The sequence below is a fragment of the Saccoglossus kowalevskii genome, chromosome 5 (assembly GCF_978046115.1).
Source record: "Saccoglossus kowalevskii chromosome 5, keSacKowa6.1, whole genome shotgun sequence".
Lineage (NCBI taxonomy): Eukaryota > Metazoa > Hemichordata > Enteropneusta > Harrimaniidae > Saccoglossus > Saccoglossus kowalevskii.
The window spans coordinates 12,527,924-12,541,961 of NC_140645.1; the positions used below are offsets into that span (position 1 = coordinate 12,527,924).

Genomic DNA, 14,038 nt, shown 5'->3' on the forward strand with positions numbered 1-14,038 from the left:
TACCACAATTCGCTAAAATTGCATGTCGCTTTTTCAACATGTTGTACAGTAAATTGGACTCCTTTCAATACCAGTGTTTGAAGAAAGCACTGCAAATATATTAACTATCGACAGCAACTGATTACTATTTTAAATGTTCCCAAGAAAAAGACTAATCATAGTGCACAATAAAATAAATTCATTTCATAAGATGACCTGCCTATGAAGCACGACTTTCAGCTTGCCTGACAGTTTAACATGATTTCCCCACTGGGCATGACAGTATTTCAGCAAACTTTTCTCCATTTATGTGTTTGTCTAACCTCATTGTGACCCCACTTGCTCAGTGACATCAGTCTCACAGCTCAGTTCCATTATTTCCCAATCATTTATTTTTCAATCACTTATCAACTTTTTGATTCCCTTCAAAATATTATTTTCATATTGTACTCTGAAAAAAGCTATGGATTAATTGTCAAAAAGGTGCTCCGACACTCAAACTTGACCTCTGCCCCCATCAACTGAACGCTGACCTTTAAAACACAATCCAAACTGACATACCCACCACATGCATGGACTTCCATATTTTATAACAAAACATCAACTTAGCAAAATGTATTTCATGTATTGTGAAAAAAAAATTGTAGTACACCTAATTATACAAACTTTTCTCTTATTATACTAAGGGCCATGAAGTTTATACTAATGTGTGGTTTGTACAAACTAAGACAGCAAGTTAATGACAAAATTCATTTACATAAAAAAAATCAATGTAACATAATTGTTTGGACTTTTTAAAAGAATGCTATCACCTTGGCCATGTGTTAAAAAAATGCCTGTAAAACAAGTTATCACGACAACTTTGTGGCCAGTTTTCCGGAATCTTTCTTCACAGATTTATGTGCTTCTCTTTCTAATTTTTTTCGTTGCGTTTCCATCATTCGCTTTTCTCTTTCTTGCATTTTGGTTTCTTTCATTACCTGTTCCACTTCCCAAGAAGACACGTTACCAGCCGTCTCGTCTTCCCAGGCATTGCTTTCGTACTCGTTCCATGTTTCCAATTCAGACTGTAATGAGGGAAAAGCAGTGAGGTTACAGAGTTCCTACAGGTTTCCTCCAGCTAATCAAATTGTCAGACCTTAATATGCTAGTTTTATGACCCCTTAACTCATCCAATTGTCAGACCTTAATATGCTAATTTTATAACCCCTTAACTCATCAAATTGTCAGAACTTTATATGCTAATTTTATAACCCCTTAACTCATCAAATTGTCAGACCTTTATATGCTAATTTTATAACCCCTTAACTCATCAAATTGTCAGACCTTTATATGCTAATTTTATAACCCCTTAACTAATCAAATTGTCAGACCTTTATATGCTAATGTTATAACCCCTTAACAAATCAATTTGTCAGACCTTTATATGCTAATTGTATAACCCCTTAACTAATCAAATTGTCAGACCTTTATATGCTAATTTTATAACCCCTTAACAAATCAAATTGTTAGAACTTTATATGCTAATTTTATAACCCCTTACCTAATCAAATTGTCAGACCTTTATATGCTAATTTTATAACCCCTTAACTAATCAAATTGTCAGACCTTTATATGCTAATTTTATAACCCCTTAACTAATCAAATTGTCAGACCTTTATATGCTAATTTTATAACCCCTTAACAAATCAAATTGTCAGACCTTTATATGCTAATTTTATAACCCTTAACTAATCAAATTGTCAGACCTTTATATGCTAGTTTTATGACTCCTTAACTCATCAAATTGTCAGACCTTTATATGCTAGTTTTATAACCCCTTAACTAATCAAATTGTCAGACCTTTATATGCTAATTTTATAACCCCTTAACTAATCAAATTGTCAGACCTTTATATGCTAGTTTTATGACTCCTTAACTCATCAAATTGTTAGAACTTTATATGCAAGTTTTATAACCCCTTAACTCATCAAATTGTCAGACCTTTATATGCTAATTTTATAACCCCTTAACTAATCAAATTGTCAGACCTTTATATGCTAATTTTATAACCCCTTAACAAATCAAATTGTCAGACCTTTATATGCTTGTTTTATGACAAAAGAAGCACTTCTAAACCAAAAATTGCACTAGTCATACATGTACATTTGTATACTGAATCATTAAAATATAACATACATACTCACTGTTCCCACAGGGTCATGACAATCGTCAGCCACTGTGGTGACTAGAATTATATTTGTTATCATTAGCCACATATAAGTTTTAATACTTATATGAATTCAATATGCACGCTAAAAATCCCTCGCTATATAGATATTCTGCTTTATAGAAAATATTACTTCCTTACATCATGCATTGTGCTATAGATTTGGAAATCGTAATGTCAGATTTTAAGTAGTTATATGTCACTAATAGAATATAAATTACATTAGCTACTTCAAATTTTAGTTAGCATGTGCTAACATGGCTAATGGAGAGTGCTTACACAGATAATTATTTTGAAACACTATTTTGATGTTGCGTTTCATATAATCAGAGCAGGAGTCGTCATTGAATCAGCAGTAATGGTTTCATCACATTGGAGGCGGACATCTTGGATTAACAACAACATGCGCAGAGGATGACCTTGGGTCAAAACCTAATTATGGATGTATGCTAATTTAAATATTATAAGCTAAAACAAATGAGCATAAATTATGACATATTGTAACAAACAGCTTTGTAATTTACCTAAGAGCATACATCATCAATAGAGCAAATACAGTTATGGCAATTTTATGTCACAGTATGGATTACACTCCTTGAAGTGCCAAGACATATGGGATAAACAAAATATCTCATTAACCTAAATTCCAGAGTACTAAGTGAACACAAAATACTATTGTAAAATGACTAATTTTCACTGGGTTTAAATTTTACTGATTTACCATTTCAGGCATATTCATTGGGTTTTAAATTCATGGTTTTATCATTTAGATAACATGTTTTATGCTCAATTTTACATATTAACTGGGGTTTAATTTAGCGCATTTTCCAGTCAGCGAAATAAGCAAAATTATAACCTAGTGAATAATTAACCCTTTTACAGTAAGTTTACAACAGATAGGAAAATAAATACTTACAGTAGTTTGTGGTATAACACCAGCATCCATAGACAGCCTGTTGGGGAATCCAAAACTTGATGTTTCTACTTTTTTTCTAATAATGGGCTGAAATTTTAACGTAGATAAAACAAGTAGTTAACATAACTTTCACAAATCATTGAGCTATCAACATTGTACAGATGTTTATATTGTATGTGAGTACGGTAGCACACATTTCAGTCATGACATTTTTGTTTCTGAAGTCATGTTGAATTCATCTGTGAATAATTGTTTGATAATCACCAACTTACATCTTTCAAGATAAAGCAAACGTGACATTTACACCCAACGATAAAAATAACATTACAGTAGTATTACATGCAGCTTCTGGTTTTTATTCATTTTCTTTAATTTGCAAATCAGTAGACAACTATACTTTGGAAGGGGGGTTAATATACTACGACAGAACGCCATTGCCCTGCCCTGGTGTATGTTGGTTATGGTCGCTATTTTGAAAGTATATCTTCTGGTCGCAGAACAGTCATAACCACTTCATCTGATATGTTTGTATGATTCCATGCAAAGGAAGTGACGTGTTTAAAATTATGTCCAATGATTGGTTAATCCACCATTCCATTCTTTTATTGAACAAATTTTGGTTGCGCACTCCCATCACCGTTTTTGACATTTTTTAAGATTAGGGTTATAAAAAGAACACAGCTCAGCCATTTTTTTTTAATCACATTACAGCAATTGTTCAAAATTTGCCATTTTATAATCTATAAAATCAATTTTTTCAATAAGGTCTTGAATTTTATCAATAAATGAAATAGTCAGTATTCATAAACAAAGCCACTTAACTTACAGGTTTTTTTATTTTTGGTGCCATCTCTGCAAAGAAATCCACCTCAGGTTCTTCTGATTCCTCATTAGGCTGACCAGAATCTACTCGTATGCTTGTTGGTCCATTCTCTCCTCCCCAGTCATCCCAGTCCTGCAACTCTATAGGCTATATAAACATGACATAATTCAGTACCAAGAATTTCACATGATATTATTATTAAAGGATACAGTCGTCACGCAGTGCATATTCAAATTTCATGTAAATAAACCATATATTTACACATGATGTATACATTGCTATGGCTACTATATCAAACACAGCACATGGCACTGACTGTAGTTTACATATATGCATAGTAACATTTCACTGAAATTTATATTTTTTTATTAATATATTGTAAAACAACTGTGTAGGACTTAATTATTAGCTGGATTTTATTTTCAAAAATACAGTCCGCCATTTACTCACATGAACGAATTACACTATCTCGTACAAACACAATAACAATAGAAAGTTGAATGATATTGCAAAGAAAAGTTACTGGTATATTTCTGCTGGCAATACAAACCCAAATGCATGTACAACAACATGCTTAGATGGCAAGCCTACATTGTAATTACAATAAATAAGCATATAATTTTACAATTTTTCCTGTTCTGCAATATAGATAATAACCCTATTATTAAACATATTTTCCTCCCAAAGATAACATCATGGGAATGCCAAAATCCAAAAAGTCTACAAAAAGTCTACAACAGAATAAGCGAACTTCTTTGTGAAGGTGCATCAAACTTCGTACCAGGGGGGCTGCCATGTTTATTTTTATTATTAGAGAACGCTTACGTGTGTGATCTTTTCATATTTGGAATTCACAATTCCTAAGATGATAAGATGCAAATACCCTGTGTAATTATGCAAAAATATGGCATGCTGTATACCATAATATATTTCCTGATGATGTCTCCTTACCTCAGTTGATGGTATATCATGTGTTGTGTTGTCTGGCACCGAGAGAGAGTTCATACTGACAGGCAATGCATCACTGTTTCTTCTCCGTTTCATAAGGCACATGGCTCTTTTGAACAGTCCATATATGATGGTAAAAATGCTGCATATTTTTAGGAGATTAAATTGAACAACCTTCATAGCTGTAGATTTCTAGTATGAATACCTACAAGAGAACAATTCAAGATAATGTCAAATTTATACTGTTTACTTTAAACACAACATAAACAACATATTGTCGATGCAAAGCTATTCACAAGATTGTTTCCCTTGACTTCGACATAAGTTTCAAAAGAGAAAAAACAGAATATGGTGACATAAGGGGGTTTAAATTCCCCTTGAAGAGTAGTATCAGCATTGATGTAACTAGTATTTAAAAGTTCAATTGGCATAAAAAAGAAATTTAAGCTGAAAGAATATGTTATGTCTGCGTAAATATGGATGAGGCAACACTGGCGACCATTTGCAAAAAGTGCTACAGTCAACTGTATTTAAGTGTATCTTATTACAAAATAGGTAGGCTCAAAATGTATATCAAATTTTAATGCAGTTTAGATTGTTATAATGACCTGTATGCATGTACATTGTTAAACTGGAATGGCCAATTGATTCTAACATAAAGCTGACAAGGTATTAGATACATGCTAAAACAAATTAATCTGTCTGGTGTCAGTTAGACCGTCGTCAGTTCTCGGGCCTAATAAAAAGTCACTTACGTCATACACCAATCAACCAATCATGAGTGAAATAGTAGTAGTAGTTTGAGTGACAAGTCTCAGCAGGTACATCACCAGGCAATTTCCATGTAATGCCGCGTGAGAGCGTTTACATGCTATAACAGTCTCTCAGGCCTTACGGCCCTCACTTAAAAAAAATACCTTCGGCATTTCGTTAAAATGCCAACAGCGTTCGAAAGTAAGTGACTCTTTTTAGGCCCATGAACTGTCGACAGTCTAGGTGTCAGTTGGTTCTAAGACTCAAGCAAGATAAAAATACTTCAGCTGCGAACCATCTTGCTAACTGACTATCTGTAGTTGGAACTAGTTATTCTAGTTGATGTCAAATTAGATGGCTCAAAGAACATTTTAATTATATTTACGCATTAACTTAATTGCATTCAGTGTACTGTAAAATACTTTATTTTCACTTGGAATTAATTTCGCTATTTTCGCTGAAGGAATGATTCAGTGAAAATAAAATCCAGTGAATATACCATTTTTCCTACATTTTGCATTCAACTCATCAAAAATCAATTGAACATAAAATTCAGCAAATACAACCAAAAAATCTTTTCAGCAAAAATAAATTCCAGCTAAAATAAAGTATTTTACAGTACACTGAATGCAAGTTAGGTCTTGCACATTTCGGGGGCAATGTGTTTATAACAACAAACAGCCTGGTGACTACAAAATTTACAAAGCTGCAAACACTCTATTTTATTTTATTATTTGGGTGTTCTTCACTTACTACACACGTTTGATGCATATTGTAGTCATAACAACCACGAACAACATAAAATTTGAATTGCGATGACCGAAATTTACATCCCCCTATCTAAAATGAAATACTACGTTGCATGTGGTCCAGTTGTCCCCTGTTTTTTTCTACATACAATGGCTTTGCATGGCAAAATGGAGCTCAGAAATACTTTTCATGGAAAGACCAGTTTATAATAAATTGTATCAAATTTTTGCCAACACTGCATTAGTTCCGTGATGGCTGTAGTGTTATCAAATAACTCAGATCACTCCAGGATAATGGTGAATATCCAGATTTATTATCGGTAACTAACAAATGTTACAACGTCGTCTGCGTCAACCCCACGAAGTACCCCGAGTTAACCCGAAGCACCCCGAGGCTATAAATAGCTAACACAACATCCCCCTTACAAGTCAAACTCACCATAAAGTACAATTTCAGTACAATGCGAACAACTTCAAAAATACAACACATTAATGCAAATAAGGCTGGCAAAAATCGAAACTATCTGAAGAAATACAGTAATTGCAAGTCAAAAGAATTACAAATCTAATCTCTTGGGAGGTTTAATGACTCTGCCTGATCTGGTTCTATATTCAGTAAAGTTTGATTCTTGCAGAGTAGATGATTCAGGCTGGGGTCTGTGTACCACATTTTGCTTTTCAGTCCCCATGGTCAATGGTGCTCCTTGAACTGTGGTTTCAGATTTTCCATTTACCTCAATTTGTGGTGGGAGGTCATCCTCATGACCACATGGAGCTAAATACTTCTTATTTCTACGAATCACCCTGTGGGGCATAGCTACTTCATAAGACCTAGGTTCACGCAATTTATGCACAACCTCGCCATGGGACTGCATGTCCTTAACCAGAACTTTTGCTCCTGGTTTAAGTTCAGGCATTTCCTTGACGCGATGTGACCTATCATAGTTCAATTTAGCTTTCGCACGATAATCCCTCTCAAACTTGTTAAGATTTTCTATATCCAGCAGTTTGGGTTTTAACTGTGATGGTAGAATTGGGACTGTCGTCCGAATACGACGAGCAAATAGCAACTCAGCTGGACTATATCCATTGGCTAATGGGGTTGCCCGGTATGCCATTAATGCCAAGTATGGATCCGCTGATTTTTTTATAAGCTGCTTAACAGTCCTGACAGCCCGTTCAATCCCTCCATTTGACTGGCTATATATTGGACTACTGGTCACAATCATGAACCCATATTTCTCAGCAAAGGTTTTATATTCCCAACTTGAGAACTGGGGTCCATTATCTGATCTCAATTCATCGGGTATCCCGTGGCGGGCAAACATAGATTGTAAATGAACTATTATGTCACTACTTTTTGATGTGTCCTCTAATTTAGCAACTTCTACAAATCTTGAGTAATAATCCACAACCAGGAGATATGTGGTGTTCTTTAAGAAATACAAATCTGCAGCCACTTTCTGCCATGGCCGTTCAGGGAAGTCTGAGGGAATCATGGGTTCTATCATGTCTGGGCTGTGATGTATGCAAGTTTTGCATTTATATACTAAATCGGCAATTTGACCACTAAGACCTGGCCACCATACAGAACACTTGGCCCGCTCTCTACATTTAACAATCCCCTGGTGACCTTCATGTAACATATCTAAAACATCTAATCTTTTTGAGCTAGGAATAATAATCCTAGACTCTCTCATCAAGATTTTATCAACATAACTAATTTCTGCTCGAAATGGATAGTATGCTTTTAGAGTGCCTGATAGCAATTGTCTATCTGGCCACCCATATTTACAGAACTCAATCAATTTACAACGCACTGCATCACTATGCTGTTCTTGCGATATGGCTGATAAATAAGAGGATGTGACTGGAAGTTGACTTACAACATTAGAAGCATATGATTTAACTTCTCTACGCAATTGTTTACTTTCTTTATCTGGTTTATTGGCACATGGAGCTCTGGATAAGACATCTGGTACAATGAGATCTTTGCCTGGTACATGAAATATATCAAAATGGTATCTCATCAATCTAATTCGAAATCGCTGTATTCTAGGTGGGAGCTCATTCAAATCTTTTTGTCCAAAAAGGGGCACAAGAGGTTTGTGGTCGGTTTCAATTTTGAATTTGAGACCAATCAGAAAATTTGCGAATGTATCGCATGCCCAAGTGACCCTAGTGCCTCCCTTTCTATAGGGGCATAATTTTGTTCAGTTTTTGAAACTGATCTTGATGCACAGAAAACTAACTTCCACTCCCCGTTAATTTGCTTTTGAAACAAACAAGCACCTAAACCAATTTTTGAAGCATCACTGGCAACTTTTGTTTCCAATTTAGGATCATACAGAGCAAGGCATGGGCTATTTACGCACACTACTTTAATTTCATTAAATGCCCTTTCATGGTTAGCATCCCAAGACCATAAAGGTGTCCTTTTGTAATAGCTCTCTAATTGGATGGGTGAGATCTGACAACTTTGGGGAGAATTTGCTAAATTGGTTCACCATGCCCAGGAATCTGCGTACATCGTGAATATTTTCTGGAGATGGCATATCAGTTAATGCTTTGAATTTTTCAGAGTCTGGTTCGATGCCATTTTCTGATACAATATGTCCGACAAAATGAACCATACGACGACTAATTTCACACTTAGTTTTGTTTAGAGTCATGCCCGCTTCCTCTAATCGTGCCAGCACCTCCTCAAGTCTAGAATCATGTACAGCTTGGTTTGGCCCGTGAATCAAAATATCATCAATAAAGACCTCCACTCCCTCAAGGTCATCTAAAATTTGAGACATTCGCTTTTGCGCATGCTCAGGAGCTGAAGTAATCCCAAATGGCATTCTACGATATGCATATCTGCCAAATGGAGTGATAAATGTGGTGAGAAGCTGTGATGGCTGGGTTAATGGTATTTGGTGGAACCAAGAATTAGCATCCAGTTTACTGAAAACTTTAGCACCAGGGAGCCTACTCAGTACTTCATTAACACTGGGGATCATATACTTCTCAGTTTTCACATACTTATTTAATTTTGTGTAATCTACACAAATTCTAACATCTACTATATTTCCATTCTTATCTTTCTTGGGTACTGGTACCATAGGGGCACAACATTCAGTGGGTTCACTGACTTTGAAAATTACATCATCCTGTTCTAACTTTTGTAATTTCTGTTTTATCAATCTATATAGAGGAACTGATGATACCTTTCTGGGTGCATTGACAGCATATGGAATAAATTCCTTGTCAACCTTTATGTCATATTCACCCTTCATCACCCCTAACCCAGAAAACAACTGTGGGTGTCGGTTTTCAACCTGTACATTATTGATGATTCTCACTACATCGAGTGCCTGGATAGCAGGCTTGCCTAGTAAAGCTTTCTGACACTCTTTGACAACATACACGGTTTGATTTGACTTAGTATTATTGGCGTTCAATTTAGCCGTAAATTTCCCTACACAATCTAACTTTGACTTATTGGCACCAAATAAGAATCTATCTGGTTTACTAAGTTTAACTCCAAGGTCTAAACTTGAGTACACACTTTCTGGTAAAATAGTAACATCAGCACTTGTATCTATAGCAAAATTAACCTTGCACTTATTGACATCCAGTGCTATATTCCAAATGGAGTCTGATTGCCCATTAGCAGTAACATTACCTAAGAAAGCATAACTTATATTAGCCGAGGCCTCAGTCTCTGAGGAATCTGAATTAGAATCACTAGATGTACTGCCTAGGTGATCAGTTCCATTTGTAACATGTTGAACATGTGACTTATTAACTTTCATTGGTTTGCCTTCAGACTTAGAGATACAGAATTTTGCCCAATGGCCTACTGTGCCACACTTATTACATGAACTGGACTTAGCTGGACAATACTTGAAATGATGTGGTCCATTTCCACACCTAAAACACCTCTGTTTTGTGTTCTTAGATGGTTTGTACTTTGATCTGTACTTTTTCTGATATTTGTAGGAGACTTCATCAATATCCGCTTTGTCTTGCTTTGAGTCATCATCTTCTTTAGTCATTTGTTCATGTTCTTTCTCAACTTGTTCACTCAGCCTTGCTGAAGTCTTGGCCTTTTCTAGGGTTAAATCACTGTCCAGTTGCAGCTTTCTTTGGAGTTTCTTGTCACGAATTCCAACTACAATACGGTCTCTGATCAATTCCTCTTTCAGATTACCATAATTGCAATGTTCTGCTAAATGGTATAAGCCGGTAATAAATTCATCTACTGTCTCGCCTTCTCTTTGTTTCCTTTTATTAAATTTGGACCGTTCATAGATTATGTTTCTTCTGGCTATGAAGTGATCATTGAATTTTTCTTTCACTGAAGAGTATTTTGGCCAAGCTACTGCCTGTTCTCCTTCTTGTGGTTCAGGGGCTGGAGGAAATTCAAAACTGTTGAAAATTTCCTCTGCACGGTTCCCCATACAGTAGATCAGTGTGTCTATTTGTACGGATTGCTGTTTATCACCAAGGCCACTAGCAGAGCGGAAACGCTCGAATCTCTTCATCCATGCTTCCCAATTTTCCCCTTTGAATGAAAACTGTTCTGGAGGGGTTATTTGAAACTGGGTAGCCATATTCGATCACACTATCACCTCAAAACTAACTTCGGTGGGTGATTTCTCTAGTCGAGCGTACACGGGTCAGAGTTCATTGACCTCACGAATCGAGATTGTCGGCTGGCTTCTCGCAAGTAATATTATGAATAATCACTGAATAATTGTGACTAGGATACTTGATATATGATTAGATCGCTTCCCAGTTGCTGCGTTTAGCTTCAGAAAGTAGCAAGTCACGTAATATATAAATATAATAACACTAGCAACTTTACCGCCAGATGATGGACGTCACTTTCGTCCAGGACAGTCGAGTAATTTTCCAACGATGTATTATTCTTTGACAGCAAATAATTTCATCCAAGGCGGGGTCTCGTGGGAATGTTGACTTCTGACACCATGTAGTGTTATCAAATAACTCAGATCACTCCAGGATAATGGTGAATATCCAGATTTATTATCGGTAACTAACAAATGTTTCAACGTCGTCTGCGTCAACCCCACGAAGTACCCCGAGTTAACCCGAAGCACCCCGAGGCTATAAATAGCTAACACAACAATGGCTATTACTACCGGTAGTAGTAAAGAAGTACGTGGATTGTACTTTTTATATTTTTCTTTCTCAGGCGTTTTACATGCTACAATGTTGTTACTTGTCTGCGGTCCAGCTTGGTTAAAAACAACTTGTAGTTAGTTACATTTAAGTCATTTAGTCAATGTTTTACTACTTATTGTCTGTGTCATTCCTGAAAGTGCATTCCACCAGTTAGTTCCTATTTTTAATTTTATTATGAGCTGGTAGTCCGTGTTTTTGATCGACTATTTTTCAAGTCAGTCAGAGCCTGCTTTTAATTATTTTAATTTTGTCATCGGCCCATAGTCTTTTTGATCGTCCTTTTTTTATTTTATGTTTTTTTTCAAATCAGTCTTCTGATTTTTTTTTTTTCATCATCTACACGCTATTATATTAGTGGAACGATCTACGTGATTTATGGACCTGCATTCTATTGTTTTCTCTTCTGCCCTCGGTCCTTTTCTTAAAGTGCGCATCACCCTATGCATCCACTTTTTGCGTTTTTCACACCTCTTACTTACCTCATTTAGGAAATACCATAATATCTTAGAAACCTATGGTAAAATGGACACAACCCACTAAAATGCAACCACTATTTTCCCGAAAATTATGCTGGTGATCTGGCGTACAGTTTATTGCAAAATAAATATATACACGATATTTGCATTTATGAGTAGTCTTCTACATGTATTCCCTCGGGAGAGTACAGTGAACCATGGAGCTCAAAAAAAGATCCACATGAGTGAACGTAATCCTGAATGACAATGCACAGTGTACTTCGGTTTTCCAACTTCTAAAGATTTTAGAACTTACCTTATTTACTGCAAGTCTGTTCTTGTGATAAAACGTGATTTCACTTTCTAATTCTTATCAAACTGCTCTGATTATTGCAACATCAATAAGACTTCCAACGCGGCATGGAGTTTCCAGTCGCCATTTTTCACATTATGTCTGTTAATGTAGATTCATATTCATGTTGTCGAATAATTCAACACTTCAGGTTACACATATCTTGAAAATATCGAAGAAAGAGATGTTTAAGAAATTTTAGTTGTGAAATAAAATCATGTAATTGACCTAGCTTGAACGTAAGTTAGAATTTGTTGATAACAACAGTTTTTTTTTTCGCGTTAAAAAAACGAACGAATGCGAAACAAACACAAGAGACATAATATGTCTGTTCGTTGGCTCATTCCTCTGTAATTGAGCTCCAAGTCGACGTCGTTGAGGGCGTAGGCACAATAACTCGAAATATTGTCCTGTGACTATTTATTTATTTATTTATTTATTTATTTATTTATTTATTTATTTATTTATTTATTTGTTTATTCATTTATTCACTGTCTTTCAATGCACATGTCCATTGAAAATAATGCTGCATACTAGTACTTGAATAAAACTACGATTGTCTGCCACTAAACCATTTTTTGCATCTGTCACTTCCCGGACCTGAAAGCTTTTTTGTCTGAAATGCTGAATATAATTCAAGCGAGGACCGTAATATGTTTTGTTTATATATGTAATATTTTTTTTTTGTATTGGGTAACAGTTCTTACGGTACAACGAAGACCTTATTTTTTTATATACACACTGATCGACAATGATTAAAACCCCATTTTCAATGTTATATACGAAAATTTCAGTCAGGTGTGAGTCGATCTCACGGAGAAATGTGGGGATGGATCTGGGTCCGGAATTAGAAATAATCCTGTAGAAAACCCTGCATGTGGTCGCAGATTTCTCCGTAGATGGGCTGTGATGTCGGGTAGGAATAGTATCTACAGTATCCAGACAAAATTAATTATGAAATTAACGCTATACGACAATACGGCAATCGATTAAACATTGTTCCATTTTTGCCGACTGAACGATTAATTAGTACGAGACCCTAGTTTAAATAACTTTTGATACTTTATAGGCTATCCTAGGTATTGTCCATCGCTATTAATGTTTTATTTTTATTTTTTTATTTTTTATTTTTTTTTTGTGATTTCTGTATGTTCATTCTTGTCGATCCGCTGTACCCCCACTGTCACCATTGTCTTTTAGAGGGTCTATGATTAGACGCTATCTATTGTCTGATATGCGCGTACCATTGACACCACTGGTGGGCAGATTCATTTTATATATAGATCCACCCATTATTCACTTGTTTGAGCTAGACATTAACTATCTGGAATAGTACTATTTTATTGACACCGTTGAGACTATGTTAATGTTTCTTTTAAAGATACGATTGTTAATAAAGGACCAAAAAACACAGATTAAACACGAACACGTTTTCTCCGTATGCAGAGTCATGTGACGACAGAAACTTATGCATTTGAAAATACCGGTAAAAGTTTCATCACAATGGTCTCCGTATGTATTTGCCGAGCTTTCTATGAGTTTTCCGATATCTCTCGACATCACTATTTATATTGATTTTTTGAATAATTTAGATGTATTCCCATATGAGTATTAGGTGTGTGTAGCAAACGCTGTGTAACATAACTACGACATAATGT

At 35.5% G+C, this 14,038-nt stretch overlaps 1 protein-coding gene across 1 annotated transcript; it reads right to left on the minus strand.

Moving 5' to 3' along the window:
• Positions 1–715: 715 nt before the first annotated feature.
• Positions 716–12,466, minus strand: LOC100371719 (uncharacterized). Its single transcript, XM_002734279.4, has 5 exons — positions 12,345–12,466; positions 4,879–5,080; positions 3,931–4,074; positions 3,105–3,191; positions 716–1,046 (listed from the first exon to the last, which is right to left on the minus strand). The coding sequence occupies exons 2-5, from the start codon at positions 5,053–5,055 to the stop codon at positions 831–833; spliced, it is 624 nt and encodes a 207-aa protein (XP_002734325.1). The 5' UTR covers positions 5,056–5,080; positions 12,345–12,466; the 3' UTR covers positions 716–830.
• Positions 12,467–14,038: the final 1,572 nt, after the last annotated feature.

What these genes read in the sequence shown, in the direction of transcription:
- LOC100371719 (XM_002734279.4), bottom strand. Translation starts at nt 5,055, where the DNA reads ATGAAGGTTGTTCAATTTAATCTCCTAAAAATATGCAGCATTTTTACC. An exon ending in ATGATATACCATCAACTGAG is followed by an intron (nt 4,075 to 4,878) that starts GTAAGGAGACAT and finishes ATGTTTATATAG; the next exon opens with CCTATAGAGTTGCAGGACTG. An exon ending in CACCAAAAATAAAAAAACCT is followed by an intron (nt 3,192 to 3,930) that starts GTAAGTTAAGTG and finishes TTAAAATTTCAG; the next exon opens with CCCATTATTAGAAAAAAAGT.